Genomic DNA, 23647 nt, shown 5'->3' on the forward strand with positions numbered 1-23647 from the left:
ACTAAGCTAGATCCAGGTTCTAATTTCAGTGGTCCTATTGGCTGGTCGGACGTATTCACAGGCATGATTGAATATGTCTAAGGAGGAGGATGGATTGGCGCCCTAATTTTGTGTCTCCCTCTGCTCTCCTTTGAGTTAAGACAAGACTTGTATCAGCAGTTACACTACACGATCATGGCTGGCATGCCTAGCAAACTTCGTATGATGCCAAAGCTAAAGTCTGAAGAATACAGTAGTCAACTGTGTCTAAGCCTGATGAGAGGTCAAGGTCTATGCTGGCCGACAGTGAGGACGGAGGCGCATATTGACATTCTCTTTAAGCTGCACTTCAAAAGCAGTCTCCGTGCCTAATCAAATGACTTGAGTTTGCACCTGGGGCAGCTCTTTATAAGTGCATTTAGGACTTGTGGTTAAAACCTCCTGCTTTTCTGACTCCTTGTATGTCAATCTTACTGACCCTCCTTTCAGGGTGGTGTTTTGTTGTTCTAGTTTCCAGGGGCCCAGCTGGTAAACAGCATTGTCACGTTTTGTCCAGTGGTGGTGTGGCAGCTTTCTTGTGTTTACAGTTGACTGGACTGGAGAATTTACTGGCACGAGCGTGGGTTCTTACAGCAGTGGAACAGCTGAAGAACAAGAAACAGAACTGTAGGCCTTCCTTTATACTGCTCCAGTCACATCACATTGGCTGTTGGACTTTGGAACCTCCATTCTGTGCTAACTGTTGTTTCTTATTTGCTTACAACAGCTTAACTCCCAGCCACATCTCAAGCTGCCACATAAGGATTTAACAACTATACGTGCTTAATGCACAAACAGCAACATGCTAATATTCAAGTGATATCTAACATACTATCTATTTTTTCCATAACACACCTCTGTTCGTTTGCTGGGTTCCCCTGTCTGGTTCTCTGGTTAATAACATTAAAACCACCTCCTTGTTTCTCCACTTAACATATAGAAGCACTTTGTAGTTCTACAATTACTGACTGTAGTCCAGCAGTTTTCCTGCATGCTTTGTTAGCCACCTTTCATGCTGTTTTTTAATGGTCAGGACCCCCACAGGACCACTACAGAGCAGGTATTATTTGGGTGGTGGGTCATTCTAGACAATGCAGTGACACTGACATGGTGGTGGTGTGTTAGTGTGTGTTGTGCTGGTATGAGTGGATCAGACACAGCAGCGCTGATGGAGTTTTTAAACACCTCACTGTCCCTGCTGGACTGAGAATAGTCCACCAACCAAAAATATCCCTGTGAGCAGTGTCCTGTGACCACTGATGAAGGTCTAGTAGATGACCAACTCAAACAGCAGCAACAGATGAGCGATCGTCTCTGACTTTCCATCTACAAGGTGGACCAACTAGGTGGTAGGAGTGTCTAATAGAGTGGAAAGTGAGTGGACACGGTATTTAAAAACTCATACCAGCACAACACACACTAACACACCACCACCATGTCAGTGTCACTGCAGTGCTGAGAATGATCCACCACCTGAATAAACCTGTTCTGTGGTGGTCCTGTGGGGGTCCTGACCATTGAAGAACAGGGTGAAAGCAGGCTAAAAAGGTATGTAGAGAAACAGACGGACTACAGTCAGTAATTGTAGAACTACAAAGTGCTTCTATATGGTAAGTGCCCGTCACCGAGCCCCTAAGACATACATATGATGGAAGAAGATCCAAGATGAATCCTCGCCCTTGTTATCTGAATAGTGTACCAAGTCTTAGTGGAAACATAGCATAGAAAAAGCCCTTGCAAGGGCATAATGTCCCCTTTTAAAATTTTTTACTCAGTTTCCAGGGCAACCCAAGTTTGACTGGCAGCTCTGAAACTTGCGCTGAGCCGCGGCATGTGTTCGCAGTCACAAGAGAAGGACACAGATGGAAGCAATTTCACCGAACTTTTTAGTGTGGTTTGCGGTTATGAGTTTTGATGCTAATGCTTTCAACGTAGCCGCTCCGGCTTCGGGAGGGACGTATTGCGCTGTCAGGGAGGATTAACCACGTTATCTGCGCTATATGCAATAACGTCGTGAATGTGATCGCCCCACTCGGGACGGCAAAAATTGGCGTGAGTCATCTCTGAGCAACGCACAACCGCTTCTCCATTGTAGTGAGACCTACTGTAGACCAAGGTTATAATAGTTTTGGATTTTTCATTATAGTGACTTTTTTCTCTCTAATTCAGTTAGTTTTAATTAGTTTTTAGAGTGGGTTTGCTAGTTTTTATTGGTTTTTATTATTTTTTTAATGCTTAGTTTTAGTTTAGTTTTCATTAGTTCTAGTATTAGTTTTAGTTTTTTCATACTGTGGGTTATTTTTCAGGTGCAGGATTCAAAAAGGTCAAAGTAAGTATTATGTAATACAAACTCAACAAATGATACCATTTAAAAATGTATTTAATTACTGTTGAACAACCAACTGTTTACAAAAACTGTAACAGTCTACAAGATAGCAGCCTTAAGTGCAAAATGTGTGTAATACTGCTGCTGAAAATAGTCAATAGACTAGGGACACACATGAACATAATAATTAGGGCTGTCACGCGATAAAAAATGTTGGGCCCCCTCAACAAATTGCAGATGCTGACAGCTGTATGAAGTTAGACTTCAAGTTCAAATTCCTGCCTCTGGTATTTTTAATGCACAGTTTGAGTTCTTTTCATTTTACATAACAAAAATATTGTAATATAATAATGACGACCTGGCGAGTGCAGCCTGTGGGGGGGAAGTGAGGTGAGTGGTTGAGTTCATGTCGTGGAGGCCCCGCCTGCCATGGGCCCCGGTGCACCTTTCGTATCTGCCGTAGTTTTCCCTGCCTTTGTAATTCACACAAGAACAATTTTTCCTTAAAAAAAAGAATGTTGTTTTCTAACGTCCCACCTGTCATGTAATCTGAATTACGAATAAATTGTCTGGCCCTTTAAGAATGTTAAGTGTACTATAGGGGGAAAGGGAGCAAGTGTGTAGGGAAGATATAAAAAATGACACAGTGCCGTCAGGGAGCATGAGGTACCGTACGGTGCCGGCAGCTGACGTAAAACTGCTCGGGTGGAAAAAAATCGACTTCATTTCAGTTCACAAGGCTCATGAATAAATTGACAAACACGAAAACAAAGGCTATTTTATCTATAATTTTAGTACGTTTTAGTAAACGCCTAATACAGTTCCAGTTAGTTATCGTTTTTTCTTTTAATGACCGTTTTTATTTATTTCAGTTAACGAAAATGCTTTTTCAGTTAACGATAATAACCCTGCTGTAGACCGGGCAAGGAAAGACAATCATTATCAAATGCTGATATTAAATATTGATATCCACCTAGACGGACACTTTGTATTTGGTTCCCCAAGAGACAAAACTCCGTGAAGGCTTTAAAACACTCCTCAACTTTGAATATTCTCCTTCTATAGCTAACAGTATGAAAGAAAGAACACTATTTGCGCTGAATAACCCTTATCTAAAACTTTTAATAGGAACAAAATAGACACAAAAGAGACTCAAATGGTTCCAATGAGGACTGAATTAACGTTCGGGCTTTCTTTTCAGACTGCCCACTTTTTTTTTTTGGTCACCTTATTTATGCTCTATCAATTAAAGGTGCAATTACGGTCCGCCATCCATCATGTGGAAATTGGCTGACCGGAGCAAAAGGGCTGAAATGACTTTGGTATTAGGGAGAGACTTTATAATATGTGAAAAGTTTCCGTGAGCTACACTGATCAGCCATAACATTAAAACCACCTCCTTGTTTCTACTCTCACTGTCCATTTTATCAGCTCCACTTACCATATTGAAGCACTTTGTAGTTCTACAATTACTGACTGTAGTCCATCTGTTTCTCTGCATGCTTTTTTAACCTGCCTTCACCCTGTTCTTCAATGGTCAGGACCCCCACAGGACCACAACAGAGCAGGTATTATTTAGGTGGTGGATCATTCTCAGCACTGCAGTGACACTGACATGGTGGTGGTGTGTTAGTGTGTGTTGTGCTGGTATGAGTGGATCAGACACAGCAGCGCTGCTGGACGTTTTAAATACCGTGTCCACTCACTGTCCACTCTATTAGTGTTTTACCTTGAAGATGGAAAGTCAGAGATGATCGCTCATCTATTGCTGCTGTTTGACTTGGTCATCTTCTAGACCTTCATCAGTGGTCACAGGACGCTGTTGGCTGGATATTTTTGGTTGGTGGACTATTCTCAGTCCAGCAATGATGGTTAAAAACTCCATAAGCGCTGCTGTGTCTGATCCACTCATACCAGCACAACACACACTAACACACCACCACCATGTCAGTGTCACTGCAGTGCTGAGAATGATCCACCATCTAAATAATAGCTACTCTGTAGTGGTCCTAGGAGAGTCCAGACCATTGAAGAACAGCATGAAAGGGGGCTAACAAAGCATGCAGAGAAACAGATGGACTACAGTCAGTAATTGTAGAACTACAAAGTGCTACTATATGGTGAGTGTAGAAACAAAGAGGTGGTCAAGCAGGTCAAGCCAGGTAAAAGCTTTTACAGTCGTCCACAATGGCTGACCAGGGCCACAGGCTAGCGCATGCCTTCTCCAACACTGTAGGCAAATTCCTACAAACCTGCATGCTTAAATGAACACTCCAGACTGTCTGTATTCCTTCAGCACCTTGACAAGACAATAGGCTGTGCTGTTTTGCCTTCTTCTCTAGAGTTAACAATGCCGTACTCCGATCCTGGGGGTCGAGGTCTGGGTAGTCTGGTGCTCTCATGTTTGTCAGATTTGCTGGCGCAGTGTGTTGGCTTCTGGCTGCGCCTGATTTCTGACCCCTAGGGCCAGAGCTGCGCACCCCCATTAGAGACAAAGGCACAGCGCTTGGGGGTTCTAGGGTTGCTGTCGTTCTGTCTCTTTTGTCCGATCACTCAGGTTTGATGATGGTGGAGGAGGTGGGCGCTGATGTCCTGTGAAAGCCGTCATGACTTTGTTACCTGCTGACAGGGGTGACAGAATCTAATGCTGCTCTTTGCAAAACTGACATCTTTACTTTTAGGGATTTCACATTGTAACTACATTTTCTGTTGTTTTACCCCAAGGTGGTTCTGACGGAAACTTATTTACCCACCCGAGGTTAAATCCTGCAAGTCGAGACTGCCGTGCCAACAACGCTGCTCCTGCTAGATGTGACGGGACCCTGACGTGTTTGTGTTTTTATGATTTGTGTAAATCCTATTCATTTAAAGTATCCTCCAGGCCACCCAAGGAGGATGGGGGTCCCTGCTGAGTCTGGTTCCTCAACAATCAAGGTTTGTTCCTGTATTTTTAAGGGAGTTTTTTCTTGCCACTGTTGTCCTCGGCTTGCTCAACAAAGGTTTTCGGTCTGTTGGTCCTGGATTCTGTAAAATCGCTTTGAGACAATGTGTATTGTAAAAAGTGCTATATAAATAAAATTGACTTGACTTTGACTTGTTAACCTTTACCTTACTCTTAATATCCATACTGATCGAGGGGACTGCAGAGTGGCATACGACCCCACTGACATGGAAGCCATTGTCAGTAGATTTGTACGTAGACCTATAATACGTCTGGAGAAACACATCATAATTAAGTATTCTTCAAAAATGGGACATTTTAGTAAGAAATCTCTATTATTTCTGACCAAACATCCCAAAAAAAGTAATTTTCTATAGGCAGTATAAATCAAAATTACTTTATGTCGCGAATATATCATCAGTTTATTGCAACCAACGTATCCACTTGTAATCCAAGTTTTAGTCAAAGAGCTTCTAAACAAGACCATTAATCATGAATGCACACTTAAATACAGAGACGTGTTGCAAACTGCTTTCCAATCACCGGACAAGAAGGAGGAGCACAATAGAAGACGGGAAATGAGTAAATTACTGGACTACCATAGGAATCCATAAATAAAATGTGGTTCGTTAATAGGTGATGAACAGATTCATAATAACCAGTAGCAAACTGAGAGACTTAAACCTCACCCTCTAACCTCCCTTTAAATTAGACTATCCTGCAACAGTACGGGGTCATCGTTGTCGCATTCTCTATTGGGGACAGATCAGAACTGCAGGCAGGCCAGTCCAGTACCCGTACCCTCTTCTTCCGCAGCCGTGCCTTTGTAATGTGTGCAGCATGTGGTTTTGCATCGTCTTGTTGAAAATTGCATGGACGTCCCTGGAAAAGATGACGTCTTGAAGGCAGCACATGTTGCTTAAAGATCTCAATGTACTTTTCTGCATTAATGCTGAATCACAGAAGTGTAAATGACCTTTGCCAAGGGCACTGACACAGCCCCATACCATGACACACCCTGGCTTTCGGACTTGTTCCTGATAACAGTCAGGATGGTCGTTTTCATCATTTTTTTAGAATGCTGATTCATCTGACCACAATACATGTTTCCAGAGTGTGATGGTCCATCCTAGATGCCTCAGAGCCCAGAGAAGTCGACGCCGCTTCTGGACATGGTTAACATAAGGCTTCTTTTTTGCACAGTAGAGTTTTAAGTGGCATTTGTGCATGTAACTCTGTATTGTAGTGCTTGACGAAGGTTTGCCAAAGTAATCCCTCACCCATGTGGTTATATCAGCTATTGATGAATGGCGGTTCTTGGTGCAGTGCCGTCTGAGGGATGGAAGATCACGGGCGTTTAGCTTAAGCTTGCGCCCTCTGCCTTTACGCACTGAAATTCCTCCCAATTTCTTGAATGGTTTAATGATATTATGCACTGTAGAGGGAGAAATATGCAAATCCCTTCCCATCTTTCTTTGAGGTACATTGCTTTTAAACATTTCAATCATTTTCTCACACATTGGTGGACAAACTGGAGATCCTGTGTGATTATAATCACCTGTTTGGAATCACATCATTATTTTTATTTTTTTTAATTATCTATTTTTTCCCACTTTTTTCCCCCAATTTTTATCCCCATTCTAGTCATATCCAATTACCCTGATTATGTCCTCTATACTGGTTCAACCCCTTGCCGCTGACTGAGGACACCACTTAACCGAATTGCGCCCCCTCCGGCACGCAATCGGTACAGACTTGCATTTTACACCCGCACGAGCCGAGTTCATACACCGAGAGACACAGCGCACGGAGGGTCACACCCCCCTCAATGTTATTCCTCAGCCCTGTGCAGGCGCCATCAGTCAACCAGCAGGGGCCGCAGTTGCACCAGTTATGAGAACCAATGCTCCGACTCTACCCGCTAAACCCATGAACAACAGCCAAACGTTGTTCATACTGCCGCCCAACCCAGTCGGAAAGGTAGAGCTGAGTTTCGATACGATGTGTCTAGAAACCCAACTCTGGTGCACTAGCGTACTTTACCGCTGCGCCACCTGAGCGGCGGAATCACATCATTATTTAGTTTTTTCACCTCATTGCGAACCCTAAATTGGCCCCGTCCCAACTTTTTTTGGAATGTGTTGCATGCCTGAAATGCAGGAATGGACGTATATTAACAAATGAAATGAAGTTGAGTAGACAAAACATGAAATATCTCAGGTTCAAACTGTCTGCAATCAAATAAAAGTCAAAGTAAATGTAACAAACACTGCATTTCTGTGCTGTTATGTTCAAACCATCATCCTGTAGTGGGTTAAATTAAAGGTTTTCTGTGGATTAAGAGAGAGCTCCTTTAGTTTGACGGCTAAACGGTATCTTATTTGTGCTATAACCTGATTAGCAATTTTCAAACCAGAATTTGTTGAGATTTGACTTGTACCTTCACAGTAAGAAAAAATCCAGGTGGAAGGAAAAAAAAAAAAAACCCAGCCAGCAATAGTCTTAAAGCGTCTGAATTTATTTAGTGGATAATATAGCTTCACAATGGAGTAGGAAATCGATTTAAGGGAGCTTAAAGACAACCAAATTGAAACCTGCGCTCTCCCATGTCAGTGCAGTAAGTGGGACTTGAACGAGTCGAGCCCATCGAGCTCGCCAGGAGAAAATAAACTCCTGAGCCTAGTCAGCACTGTGCAATTAAAAACCCAGATCTTCTAGTCATTGAGAATTTTTAAATATGTGCTTGATCTTTGCAGAAATACCCTGGATGGGACATCAATCAATCCTAGTGGTGGTGGGCTAGCGTAATAGAGTGCTGAGCCAGCTGAGAAGCTGGTGTTAAGCCAGAGCTTCCAGTAAAATTTCACTTCTATAAGTCGCTTGTTGCTATGCAATAAAAATATTTAGCAGATCAGTGTGCAACAAGCTTACAGCAGCACTTACCCTGATTTTACTTTAATCCTTTATTATTTTTTAATCATTACTATCCACCCATATTAGAATCTATTTACCCTAAATATTACTACAATACTATTATACGGGTGTGAGACATGGACACTATACAGGAAGCACATTAAACAGCTTGAGCGCCTCCACACCCGCTCATTACGTCCGCTGCTTGGAATCAAATGGCAGGACAGAGTGTCCAACATCGAAGTCCTCAAAAGAGCAAACTTCACCAGCATCGAGTCCCTGATCCTCAAGGCCCAGCTTTGCTGGACGGGTCATTTAATCCGTATGGAGGCAGGTTCTGTATAGCGCCCTCTCCCAAGGCCGAAGATCTAGAGGTCGCCTGAGAAAACGCTACATCAAGGACAGCCTGAAATACGCCAACATACCACCCAATAAATTAGAGACCTGTGCAGCAGATAGACAAACCTGGCGAGGCATAGTCAAAACATCTGTCAAGGTCTTTGAAGAAGGTCGTTGAAAGCATATTGTCCTAGTGAAAAAAAAGTGCACGGCTGCACCACCAGCCCAGGATTGGCCTGCTGAGCCACATGCGAACTCATAGAGATATCGTTATGCACAGCTGACATCATCGAGATGGATGGTCGGCCGAGAGTTAAGCTTCCTCTCCACTGATGCGGTCCCCGCTACGATTGAGGAGAACGAAAATAACACGCGCCCCCTCCGACACGTGTGCAGTACCCTACAGCATTTTTCCGCCTGCATGAGGCGAGTTCATGTGTGGATCAGCTTTGTGTATGGAGAGCCACACCCTGACCTAGTCTCTGTGCATCAGCCATTGCATCTGGCTAATGTAAACAAGACAAATGTAAATTTATTTTCTTTTACAAAAAACAGTAACAAGCAATTATTATTAATGTAATTATTATTATTATTATTATTATAGATTGGAAGGGATTTACATATTTCTCCCTCTACAGTGCATAATATCATTAAATGATTCAAGGAATTGGAAGGAATTTCAGTGCGTAAAGGCCAAGGGCGCAAGCTTTAGCTGAACGCCCGTGATCTTCGACCCTCAGACGGCACTGCATCAAGAACCTCCACTCAACAATAGCTGATATAACCACATGGGCGTGGAATTACTTTGGCAAACCTTTGTCAAGCGCTACAATACAGAGTTACATGAACAAATGCCACTTAAAACTTTACTGTGCAAAGAAAGAACCCTTATGTTAACCATGTCCAGAAGCGGCGTCAACTTCTCTGGGCTCGGAGGCATCTAGGATTGACCGTCACACAGTAGAAACGTGTATTGTGGTCAGATGAATCAGCACTCCAGGTCTTTTTTGGGAAATTATCAGCAACAAGTCAAAAAGCCAATGCAACAACGACGACCCCGTACTGTTGCACAGCTTAAGATGTGTTTGCAGGAAGAACGGGACGAAATCAAACCTGAAACACTAAATCGCTTGGTATCCTCACAAAACGATCTGACAAGGTGAAGTTCAGATTTTATCAAAACTGTATAAGTAATACAATGTGCTGACGGCGTATATAACTAAATGAAAAGTGCATTTACCAGGCGAACTCAAGTTCTCATCCCATAGCTGCATAAAAGCTGACACGTTGATACAGTATATCCTATATTTTCCGATTCCGCTGCAAGTTCTGTAATGAAATCCTAGGAGATCCCAATCTAGCACAACAGACAGCTCGTGCTGATTGAATCCCGCACCGTGAATGACACGTCAGTTCCTTTCTCAAATGTGACCATGACAAAAAAATATATTAAAATAATTTACATGCAATCAGATCTTGTCTTAGTAATTGGCAGATTTAATTAAGAATATCAGGAAGTCTCAAACTCGGGCTTTCACTTTGAGTGACCGATGATTAAAATATGCAAACTGGGATGCTTTTGTTAATTTGGATGCTAGGAACCGCTGGGAGGGGGGGGGGGGGGGTGCTGGAGAGTATCCCAGCTCTTCAATGGGCGCAAGGCACACAGTAACACTCTGGACAGGATGCCAGTCCATCGCAGGGCAGACACACCAATTCACTTCTACTGTACATCAATTCAGTGTCTCCAGTTAACCCGACTGCATGTTTTTGGACTGTGGGAGGAAACCGGAGCTCCCGGAGGAAAACCACTTAGACACGGGGACCCGGACGGCCGCTCAGGTGGCGCAGCGGTAAAGTACGCTAGCACACCACAGTTGGGGTTCTGAATACATCGTATCGAATCTCAGCTCTGCCTTCCGACTGGGCTGGGCGACCACATGAGCAACGATTGGCTGTTGTTCATAGGGTTAGAGGGTAAAAAAAAGTCGGATCATAGGTCCTCATAACTGGTGCGACTGCGGCCCCTGCTGGCTGACCGCTGAGGAATAATGCTGATGGGGGTGTGGCCCTCCGTACACAGTGCCTGTCGGTGTATGAACTCGACTCGTGCAGGTGAAAAATGCAGTCTGTACTGACTGTACGTGCCGGAGGGGGCGTATGTCAGTCGAGGGTGAAGGGTCGAATCAGTATAGAGGACGCAATCAGGGTAATTGGACACGACTAGATTAAGGGGGAAAAATTGGGGGGAAAAGTGGGGAAAAACAGAAAAAGGACCCGGACCGCCCCACCTGGGGATCGAACCCAGGACCTTCTTGCTGTGAGGTGACAGTGCTACCCACTAAGCCACCGCGAAACATACACAAAAATGATAAGTAATTGACCCAATAAAGAGACGTTTGTTAATATAGTTAAAATAATAATAAGTACTTTATGACCTGTTGTTAAAACTGTCAATTGACAAACAATAATAATAAAATACAAAAAATCTATAAATATTAAAAATGTAGACACAGCCTGGAGCATCTTATGCTGGTAAATTGCAAATACTTGATCTTGCATGTAACCTCTTTCTATGCAGAAGTGTAAATGAGTACAGACTTTAATATTCACTAGATAAGCCTCAATCAGTCTCGTTTTTAATTGCTTTGTCAATACAACAACACGGTGATTACTCACAGGGAGTTTTACATGATGGAAATACAAAGGCATTCAGTTTCAGAACCTGTTAAATCATTATGGATAGGCAGGACGAGGGGAGTAGAATCTCGATGGCTGATTCTATATATGTGTATATATCAGCCATAACATTAAAACCACCTCCACCGATTACTTACTGTAGTCCATCTGTTTCTCTGCATACTTTCTTTTTTACATTATGATTTGTACAAACGAGATAAGTACAAACTGGACATGATTTGTACAAACAGGATAAGTACAAACAAGACATGATTTGTACAAATGGGATAAGTACAAACCGGACATGATTTGTACAAATGGGATAAGTACAAACAGGACATGATTTGTACAAATGGGATAAGTACAAATGGGATAAGTACAAACAGGACATGATTTGTACAAACGGGATAAGTACAAACAGGACATGATTTGTACAAACGGGATAAGTACAAACAGGACATGATTTGTACAAACGGGATAAGTACAAACAGGACATGATTTGTACAAACGGGATAAGTACAAACAGGACATGATTTGTACAAAAGGGATAAGTACGAATGGGATAAGTACAAATGGGAGATGATTTGTACAAATGGGATAAGTACAAACAGGACATGATTTGTACAAACGGGATAAGTACAAACAAGACATGATTTGTACAAACGGGTAAGTACTAACTGGACATGATTAGTACAAATGGGATAAGTACAAACAGGACATAATTTGTACAAATGGGATAAGTACAAACCGGACATGATTTGTACAAATGGGATAAGTACAAACGGGACATGATTTGTACAAATGGGATAAGTACAAACAGGACATGATTTGTACAAACGGGATAAGTACAAATGGGATAAGTACAAACAGGACATGATTTTTACAAACGGGATAAGTACAAACAGGACATGATTTGTACAAACGGGATAAGTACAAACAGGACATGATTTGTACAAACGGGATAAGTACAAACAGGACATGATTTGTACAAAAGGAATAAGTACGAATAGGATAAGTACAAATGGGAGATGATTTGTACAAATGGGATAAGTACAAACAGGACATGATTTGTACAAACGGGATAAGTACAAACAAGACATGATTTGTACAAACGGGTAAGTACTAACTGGACATGATTAGTACAAATGGGATAAGTACAAACAGGACATGATTTGTACAAATGGGATAAGTACAAACAGGACATGATTTGTACAAACGGGATAAGTACAAACGGGACATGATTTGTACAAATGGGATAAGTACAAACAGGACATGATTTGTACAAACGGGATAAGTACAAATGGGATAAGTACAAACAGGACATGATTTGTACAAACGGGATAAGTACAAATGGGATAAGTACAAACAGGACATGATTTGTACAAACGGGATAAGTACAAACAGGACATGATTTGTACAAACGGGATAAGTACAAACAGGACATGATTTGTACAAAAGGGATAAGTACGAATAGGATAAGTACAAATGGGAGATGATTTGTACAAATGGGATAAGTACAAACAGGACATGATTTGTACAAATGGGATAAGTACAAACGGGACATGATTTGTACAAATGGGATAAGTACAAATGGGATAAGTACAAACAGGACATGATTTGTACAAACGGGATAAGTACAAACGGGACATGATTTGTACAAACGGGATAAGTACAAACAGGACATGATTAGTACAAATGGGATAAGTACAAACAGGACATAATTTGTACAAATGGGATAAGTACAAACAGGACATGATTTGTACAAACGGGATAAGTACAAACGGGACATGATTTGTACAAATGGGATAAGTACAAACAGGACATGATTTGTACAAACGGGATAAGTACAAATGGGATAAGTACAAACAGGACATGATTTGTACAAACGGGATAAGTACAAACAGGACATGATTTGTACAAACGGGATAAGTACAAACAGGACATGATTTGTACAAACGGGATAAGTACAAACAGGACATGATTTGTACAAAAGGGATAAGTACGAATAGGATAAGTACAAATGGGAGATGATTTGTACAAATGGGATAAGTACAAACAGGACATGATTTGTACAAATGGGATAAGTACAAACGGGACATGATTTGTACAAATGGGATAAGTACAAATGGGATAAGTACAAACAGGACATGATTTGTACAAACGGGATAAGTACAAACGGGACATGATTTGTACAAACGGGATAAGTACAAACAGGACATGATTTGTACAAACGGGATAAGTACAAATGGGATAATACAAATGGGAGATGATTTGTACAAACGGGATAAGTATAAACAAGACATGATTTGTACAAATGGAATAAGTACAAACAGGACATGATTTGTACAAATGGGATAAGTACAAACAGGACATGATTTGTACAAATGGGATAAGTACAAACGGGACATGATTTGTATAAACGGAATAAGTACAAACGGGACATGATTAGTTCTAAAACTTTACAAAGATAGTGATAAGTACAAACGGGACATGATTTGTACAAACGGGATAGGTACCATTGGGATAAGTACAAACTAGATAAGCACAAACAGGACATGATTTGTACAAACGGGATAAGTACAAACGGGACATGATTTGTACAAACGGGATAAGTACAAACGGGACATGATTTGTACAAACGGGATAAGTACAAACGGGACATGATTTGTACAAACGGGATAAGTACAAACGGGACATGATTTGTACAAACGGGATAAGTACAAACGGCACATGATTTGTACAAACGGGATAAGTACAAACGGGACATGATTTGTACAAATGGGATAAGTACAAACAGGACATGATTTGTACAAACGGGATAAGTACAAATGGGATAAGTACAAACAGGACATGATTTGTACAAACGGGATAAGTACAAACAGGACATGATTTGTACAAATGGGATAAGTACAAACAGGACATGATTTGTACAAACGGGATAAGTACAAATGGGATAAGTACAAACAGGACATGATTTGTACAAACGGGATAAGTACAAACGGGACATGATTTGTACAAACGGGATAAGTACAAACAGGACATGATTTGTACAAACGGGATAAGTACAAATGGGATAATACAAATGGGAGATGATTTGTACAAACGGGATAAGTATAAACAAGACATGATTTGTACAAATGGAATAAGTACAAACAGGACATGATTTGTACAAATGGGATAAGTACAAACAGGACATGATTTGTACAAACGGGATAAGTACAAATGGGATAAGTACAAACAGGACATGATTTGTACAAACGGGATAAGTACAAACGGGACATGATTTGTACAAATGGGATAAGTACAAACAGGACATGATTTGTACAAACGGGATAAGTACAAATGGGATAAGTACAAACAGGACATGATTTGTACAAACGGGATAAGTACAAACGGGACATGATTTGTACAAACGGGATAAGTACAAACAGGACATGATTTGTACAAACGGGATAAGTACAAATGGGATAATACAAATGGGAGATGATTTGTACAAACGGGATAAGTATAAACAAGACATGATTTGTACAAATGGGATAAGTACAAACGGGACATGATTTGTATAAACGGAATAAGTACAAACGGGACATGATTAGTTCTAAAACTTTACAAAGATAGTGATAAGTACAAACGGGACATGATTTGTACAAACGGGATAGGTACCATTGGGATAAGTACAAACTAGATAAGCACAAACAGGACATGATTTGTACAAACGGGATAAGTACAAACGGGACATGATTTGTACAAACGGGACATGATTATTATAATAATATCATTAAAGGTGAACAATGCAACTTTACGGCATTCAGGAAGGTTCTATAAGTAGCCCTTTGGCTTACTCAGCACCCTTAAAGTAGTCCTCTGTTTTGAAAAGGTTGGTGACCCCTGCCTTAGAGTCTATAAAGTTTTTATTGCAGTGTGTGGTCACAGTGAGGTCTTCGAGGTGCAGAGATTTCCAAACTCTTGGGACAGGCACAACAATGGGCTTTGCTCAAGTCCTATGTTTGTCTCGCATCATACCTGTCAAAACCCCCTCAGAGGCAGCCCCAGCCTACCCAAATATCTCTATTATAGTCGGTTAATACAACAATAGGAGGACCTGAAGGGAACCTTTTGTTTCACTTGTCAGCAACAGTAGGACAACAGAGTATCGATTAAACGTACCTACAGCAACGTGACACATTACCCGTATGCACCTGCACAAATCCGAGGGCCTAAACAGACAATGCATCACGTCTGCAGCGCTCACGTCGGTGGCAGCTAATCACTACCAAGGTGTCACGACATTATGCTCAGACACAAATATTTCACTTGGGTCTTTCAAGCTAAACTGCCAAGGTATCAACTGCTTATCAACTACACTCCCAGGTCCTATTTAGCAATACTGAATGAGGTACAGAACACATCCCAAACCAATCCATGGACTAGAGTGGACATCTCCAAGACCCCAAAAAAGAGGTCATATATATATATATATATATATATATATATATATATACTGTATATATATATATATATATATATACAAATCAGCCATAACATTAAAACCACCTCCTTGTTTCCACACTCACTGTCCATTTTATCAGCTCCACTTACCATATAAAGCACTTTGTAGTTCTACAATTACTGACTGTACTCCATCTGTTTCTCTGCATGCTGTTAGCCCCCTTTCACCCTGTTCTTCAATGGTCAGGACTCTCCCAAGACCACTACAGAGTAGGTATTATTTGGGCGGTGGATCATTCTCAGCACTGCAGTGACACTGACATGGTGGTGGTGTGTTAGACACAGCAATATTAATGAAGTTTTAAAAAACCTCACTGTCACTGCTGGACTAAGAATAGTCCACCAATCAAAAACATCCAGCCAACAGCGCCCCGTGGGCAGCGTCCTGTGACCACTGATGAAGGTCGAGAAGATGACCAACTCAAACAGCAGTAATAGATGAGCGATCGTCTCTGACTTTACATCTACAAGGTGGACCAACCAGGTAGGAGTGTCTAATAGAGTGGACAGTGAGTGGACACGGTGTTTAAAAACTCCAGCAGCACTGCTGTGTCTTATCCACTCATACCAGCACAACACACACTAACACACCACCACCATGTCAGTGTCACTGCAGTGCTGAGAATCATCCACCACCTAATACTAATAATACCTGTCTAAGCTACCACTGTCTTCGTTTTTATAATCAAGGACCGCAGAAGATACCCCATGCTTTATGTACAGTATGTACATCGACTAGGCATAACATTATGACCACCTTCCTAGCATTAACTTCTTCAGCAATTTGAGCTACAGTAGCTCGTCTGTTGGATCGGACCACACGGACCAGCCTTCGCTCCCCATGTGCATCATTGAGCCTTGGCCGCCCATGACCCTGTCGTCAATTTACCACCGTTCCTTCCTTGGACCACTTTTGATGAATACTGACCACTGCAGACCGGGAACACCCCACAAGAGCTGCAGTTTTGGAGATGCTCTGACCCAGTCGTCTAGCCATCACAATTTGGCCCTCGTCAAACTCGCTCACATCCTTACGCTCACCCATTTTTCCTGCTTCTAACACATCAACTGAGGATAAAATGTTCACTTGCTGGCTAATATATCCCACCTACTAACAGGTGCCGTGATGAAGAGATAATCAGTGCTATGCCTAGTTCACACTACACGATTTCTGCCCTGATTTTCGCTCACCGACTGGTCGGCGCTAGATTTGCCAGCTCTGGAGCAACTCGGCATTCGGCGACTGAAGAGAGATATCTAGTTTGTCAAATATCTGGATCTGAGTTGCCCAACTGGCAATGAGTGCTATGTCGAACAGCCAATGAGAACGCAAGATACTGTGTGAGGGGAAACGCAGGGGAGAAGTTGTAAAAATGTGGGACAGGGGCGTAATATAGTTTATATCAGAATACATCGACACACACACACAGGTTTTACAGTAATTGTGACCATCCATGCTGTATCTATTTTTTCTACTTGTTTTTACGCTGCACATCAGCGCACAAACTTTGATCGCTTGCTTATTGTTGATGTGCATTTTTGGACATGATATCATTAAACCCCTCGTCACTTCTCGTGTCTTAGTGACAAAACGTAGTTTGGGAGACCAGAGAACCTCGCCTGCGATTCCAGTTGGTGATAGATCGTGTAGTGTAGTGTGAAACCCCCTATCGCCGATCAGTCGTGTAGTCTGAAATACACACCTACTTGAAAGGCTCCTGATTACAAGAGATCCAGTCGTGTAGTGTGAACTGTAGAGCAACCTGACGACTTGGAAAGTCGTGTAGTGTGAACCTGATGGCATTACTCATCTGTCAGCGGTCAAAATGTTATGCCTGGTCAGTCTAAGTTCTCTATATAATGTCCATAAACTTAAAAGAACTTAAAAAAGCCCATTTACTTGGTTTGAGTAAGTAAAAAGCAACACAATTACAGTATGAACAATATGTGACTTAGAAATTCTCTAAGACTGGGACTGACTGTCTTAAATAAGATCTTGAATAAGGCAAGATGACCATGTGGTATGTACAGACTCATTAAAAAGAGGGTTCACATACTTTTGGCTACCTGTAGGTCAATTCCGGCTAAAACCAGCAACTCAGAATGCAAACGCGGCGCCAACGTTCTCCTTGAAACGCTCCCCAGACTTGGTAAAAAACTTACCCGTGACTGACAGTTCGGTGGTCCGTCGAACCAGAAAGTTCCCGAACGTTAACTCGCAAGTATAATTCCCAATGTCATCTTCTCTCACGTCCTTGATGGAAAGCGTATCCTTCTTCCTGACGATGCTTTGTCGCCACTGTTTGGGTTTGCACTCCTGTTGGACGAGGGAAGAGACAAAAAGAGGCATCTGTTGAAGACAATAGCGGTTATGATAGCTCGGCGTACGCGGATCCCGATGCTATGACATGTTAATAAACCGTCTCCGAGTAGGAGGTCTTTGAGTGATAGTGGCACAGCGGGTGAATTCAAATTTCGTAGCTTACAGTGTTTTGACAGCAACTTAAGATTCCATTTTGACTGGCATCAATAGCAAGTGATGTCTTATTTAATTGTCAATCACCTATTTATTAGTTGTTCGTTTCCATCTCATGAAGGGGATGAGTTTATTATTATAATTATTTTTATTGTACCCTGCTTGTCTTTATGTGTGTGTGTGTGTGTGTGGGGGGGTGTAATGACAATACGCAACAGTCACACACTCTATTCTTCATTATTCTATTGATGCATTCCCCTTATCTCCCAATCTAGCTGTGTCTAATTACCCACACATACACCAATCCTAATATTGTCTTGGTCCCCCTTTCGCTGCCAAAACAGCCCTGACCCGTCGAGGCATGGACTCCACTAGACCCCTCAGGGTGTGCTGTGGTAGCTGGCACCAAGATGTCAGCAGGAGATCCTTTAACTCCTCTAAGTTGTGAGGTGGGGCCTCCATGGATCGGACTTGTTTGTCCAGCACATCTCACAGACGCTAGATTAGATTGAGATCTGGGGAATTTGGAGGCCAGGTCAACACCTCAAACTCGTTGTGCTCATTAACCCTTTGATGCACAACCTGGGTCAAAAGTGACCCGACTGAGTTCCTATTTTCTATATCTTTGCAATAAATTAATTTTGTCTTTCAAGCTTTCATGAATTCCTCAATTAACTTGTTTTTGATCATCACAAATCCTTATTTCAGTTTTACATTTTTTGTTTTTTTAATAAAAATCATTTTTGTATAACTACCCCTCTAATGCACAACATGGGTCAAAAATGACCCTTATGTATTTACTATGGAATTTGACAGGGACTACTGACATTTGTAAGTGTTTGTAGTCAGAAACATATTTACTGATCTTTTGAAAGACAACCAAAGATTAGGCTCTTGAATCTTAAATATGTCCAATACTATTAGCTTGCTAGCTGTTAACATATTCTAGTATGGAACATTAAATAGTGAAATGGTTTCAAAATATATACCAAAAAGATACTCAGTAATACATGAAATAACATAGGACATTCTGTACACATGGCAATAAAACTCTTGAGTTTTTAAAATCTCTTACCTTGTACCATTCAATTTCTGGGTCTTTGCCAGGCTGGATATAATCCTCTATGTTGGGACAAAGGATGTCCTTCCCTTTACTTAACTCAGCCTTCTCCACGTACTTCATGTTAGTGTTGTAGCACAGGTCTGTGTCATTTTCCGACACCGTTAAGGACATGGACACTTTCATGCAGTATGTAGAATTTCTGGAGAAGAAAAGAAAATTGAATAAGTACATAGTTTCTATGTTTTTTTTTTTCAATCATTGCTGAAAATAAACAGTTATCATCATTTGTTTGTAACCATCATTTCAGAGACTGCGAGCAAAATTAGCATTAACAAAAAGAAGCAATAGCTTTGTGAATCTTCCCCGGAACAAGAATAAATATCACCAAAGAACAAACTGGATGTGGAATGCTGCTCTCAGCAGATTTAATGTGTTGCAGGATTATAGGAGTGCAATACCAGCAACAACTACATTCACTAAAACACTCATTGCAATTCTCAAACACATACAAGCAAAAATAGGACATAAGGACCAAAGCCAAGGTTAAAAAATTAAATAATGATGTGATTCCAAACAGGTGATTGTAATCATGGTTTGATACAAAAGCAGCATCCAGAAAAGGTCGAGTCTTTGATGAGCAAAGATGGACAGAGGATCTCCAGGAAAGGGATTTGCATATATCTCCCTCTACAGTGCATAATATCATTAAACCATTCAAGGAATCGGGAGGAATTTCAGTGCGTAAAGGCTTCTATCCCTCAGACGGCACTGCATCTAGAACCGCAACTCAACAATAGCTGATATAACCACATGGGTGAGGGATTACTTTAGCAAACCTTTGTCAAGCATTACAATACAGAGTTACATGCACAAATGGCACTTAAAACTTTACTCTGCAAAAAAGAAGCCGTATGTTAACCATGTCCAAAAGCGGTGTCGACTTCTCTGGGCTCGGAGGCATCTACGATGGACCATCACATGGTGAAAACGTGTATTGTGGTCAGATGAATCAGCATTCCAGATCTGCTCCAGACCAAATACAAAAAGGACCATCCAGACTGTTATCAGCAAGTCCAAAAGCCAGGGTCTGTCAAGGTCATTTACACTTTTGTGAAGCAGGATTAATGCAGAAAAGTACATTGAGATCTTAGAGCAACATGTGCTGCCTTCAAGACGTCATCTTTTCCAGGGACGTCCATGCATCTTTCATGCTGCACTCATTACAAAGGCTTGGCTGCAGAAGAAGAGGGTACAAGTACTGGACTGGCCTGCCTGCAGTCCTGACCTGTCCCTAATAGAGAATGTGATCAGGAAGAATGGGACAAAATAAAACCCAAAACACTAAATCACTTGGTATCCTCGGTGCTAAAATGTCTTTTAAGTGTGGTGAAAAGGAATGGCAACATTACAAAGTGGTAAATGCTTTACTGTCCCAACTTTTTTTGGAATGTGTTGCAGACCTGAAATGCAGGAATGGATGTTTATTAATAAATGAAATGAAGTAGGCTTGTCCATATAATTTTAGCCACCCGGAGTAGTTAAATTATTAGGCTTTTTATTTACACTTGACTGTTAGGCTACTGGGAACACAAGGATAAGGACACTTTAATAAGAGCCATAACAAATTGCTTTTTATTTGCTGTGGTTTTGTATCTACCTCTTAGATCCACTGTTATGAGCTATAAATTATTCACCACCGTGTTCCCAATTCTAAAATCTTATTAAGATGTTTGTCTAAAAGGGGTTTAGCACTGGTCTGTGCCAGAGGAGCATTTTGGGAACAAACAAAGGTGGATAAAGTGCACCTGGGTCTTGTTTCAAATTATTGACCGAGCCTTTTTCTGCTTCATGTGATTTCACCTCCCGTTCCTGAGTCAGTGGTGTTCTCCGGAAAGCGCTCAGGTCTTGCTAGTAATGGCTTTATAAGTATCAAACGACCATTAGGATGAACACTTGAACACATGAATGACACTTATGTGTCACACCAAAACATAAAAATTACATCTGTGCTTTTTATAGCAATTGCCAGAGATCTAGGCCCTAAGAGAAGGTGTAGGATTTCCTAAAAATATAGTAATATACACCGATCAGCCATAACATTAAAACCACATCCTTGTTTCTACACTCACTGTCCATGTTATCAGCTCCACTTACCATATAGAAGCACTTTGTAGTCCATCTGTTTCTCTGCATGCATTGTTAGCCCCCTTTCATGCTGTTCTTCAATGCTCAGGACCCCCAAAGGACCGCTACAGGACCACCACAGATCAGGTATTATTTCGGTGGTGGATCATTCTCAGCACTGCAGTGACACTGACATGGTGGTGGTGGAGTTTTTAACCACCTCACTGTCACTGCTAGACTGAGAATAGTCCACCAACCAAAAATATATCCAGTTAACAGCGCCCCATAAGCAGTGTCCTGTGACCACTGATGAAGGTCTGGAAGATGACCAACTCAAACAGCAGCAATAGATGAGCGATCGTCTCTGACTTTACATCTACAAGGTGGACCAACTAGGTAGGAGTGTCTAATAGAGTGGACAGTGAGTGGACACGGTATTTAAAAACTACAGCAGAGCCGCTCAGGTGGCGCAGCGGTAAAAAGATACGCTGCAACCAGAGCTGGATTTCGAGTATGTCGTATCGAATCCAGCTCTGCCTTACCGGTTCGAGGCTGAGTGGCTGTATGAGCAACGATTGGCCGGTTGCTCAGTTGGAGGGTGGGATAAAAAACCGGATGTGGGTCTCTCTCTGTCAGAATGCGATTACGACCTCTGCTGGCTGATTAGAGGCGCCTGCACAGAGATGAGGAAGAGTGCCCTTAGGGTGTGTCTCTCCGAATGCAACGCTAGGTGGTGCCACACTCATCAATGTGTGGGTGGCAAAAATGCATCCGGCTGCTGCCAATGTTTCGGAGGGGATATGGGTTAGCTTCGATCTCCTCGGTCAGGGCAGGGTCCGACATAGACAGAGAGGAAGCACGATGCTAATTGAACAATTGGATGCGTTAAAGGGGGAGAAAAAGAAAAAAAAAACACACACTAACACACCACCACCATGTATATCAGTGTCACTGCAGTGCTGAGAATGATCCACCACCTAAATAATACCTGCTCTGTTGTGGTCATGTTCGAGTCCTGACCATTGAAGAACAGCATGAAAGGGGGCTAACAAAGCATGCAGAGAAATAGATGGACTACAGTCAGTAATTGTAGAACTACAAAGTGCTTCTATATAGTAAGTGGAACTGATAAAATGGACTGTGTGGGTTTTAATGTTATGGCTGATCAGTGTGCATGCATCAAATTAATGTATGCAACACACACACAGAGTAAAGCTGACCCTCATGTGTTGTATAGGCTAGCATGGATAGACTGTGTTCAATGGGACTGATGTGTAGACTGATACAGATACTGTATCTGTTCAGGCTGGTGTTTCTTAGACTGACAGATGTTGATGATTTAAAAACACAGTAACGCGGTGGGTCCATCAGACCCGCAAACACTGGCGGAGTAACAAAACTATGAACACCACACAAGGGTTAAAGTTCCAAATTATTAAAAAATGTGCACCTGTCTGGTGAATATTATTGACTCGAGTATCACTGGATCAAAAATTGGCTCAAACATGTTTGAGGTAAACAAACACAGACGTACCGCTCCGTATGCAGCTGAAATACAGGCGCAATACTTCGCAACCAGCTTAACAAGCAGACAGGTATGTATACATCGGGTGAGGCTGAACTAGCAACCAAGTGCTGATTGATGCTGGCTGAGTCACATGACTGACTGGTGCATCTTGGGAGTTTGAGTCCATTAAAGTAGATAAGTCTGTGGAGGAACTGGGAAGTGTGACACACCTGCTATTTTAATATTCTTTTACCTAATACCATTCAAAACACATACGAATATAAGCAAATCAATTCGTGTTGAAATGTGAAGTGTCAGATTAAAAAAAAGGACTTTGTCGCTTGGTGTGCTGTAAGGTGGCCAAGCAATCTGAATTTAATGAGAGACCAATTAAAATGGACCAATTAATTTCATGAGTGAACATTTTATCCTCAAATGTTGATGTTAGAAGCAGGAAAAATGGGCAAGCGTGAAGATTTGAGCGAGTTTGACGAGGGCGTCTCCAAAACAGCATCTCTTGTGGGATGTTTCCGATCTGCAGTGGTCAGTATCTATAAAAAATGGTCCAAGGAAGGAACAGTGGTCATGGGCGGCCAAGGCTCATTGATGCACGTGGGGAGCGAAGGCTGGCCCATGTGGTCCGATCCAACAGACGAGCTACTGTAGCTCAGATTGCTGAAGAGGTTAATGCTGGTTCTGATAGAAAGGTTTCAGAATACACAGTGCATCACAGTTTGTTGCGTATGGGGCTG

General features: G+C 41.8%; 1 protein-coding gene across 1 annotated transcript in view; it reads right to left on the reverse strand.

Annotated features, from left to right (window-relative positions):
• The window catches only part of il1rapl1b (interleukin 1 receptor accessory protein-like 1b), a 510835-nt gene that overhangs the window by 231888 nt on the left and 255300 nt on the right, over positions 1 to 23647 (reverse strand). Inside the window, exons 4-5 of the mRNA XM_062989648.1 lie at positions 19277 to 19463; positions 17889 to 18042 (exon numbers count right to left, since the gene is read on the reverse strand). Of these exons, the coding sequence (XP_062845718.1) occupies positions 17889 to 18042; positions 19277 to 19463 (341 nt within the window). The remainder of the gene's footprint in view (positions 1 to 17888; positions 18043 to 19276; positions 19464 to 23647) is intronic.

This window comes from Trichomycterus rosablanca, chromosome 27 (genome assembly GCF_030014385.1).
Source record: "Trichomycterus rosablanca isolate fTriRos1 chromosome 27, fTriRos1.hap1, whole genome shotgun sequence".
Taxonomy (NCBI): Eukaryota; Metazoa; Chordata; class Actinopteri; order Siluriformes; family Trichomycteridae; genus Trichomycterus; species Trichomycterus rosablanca.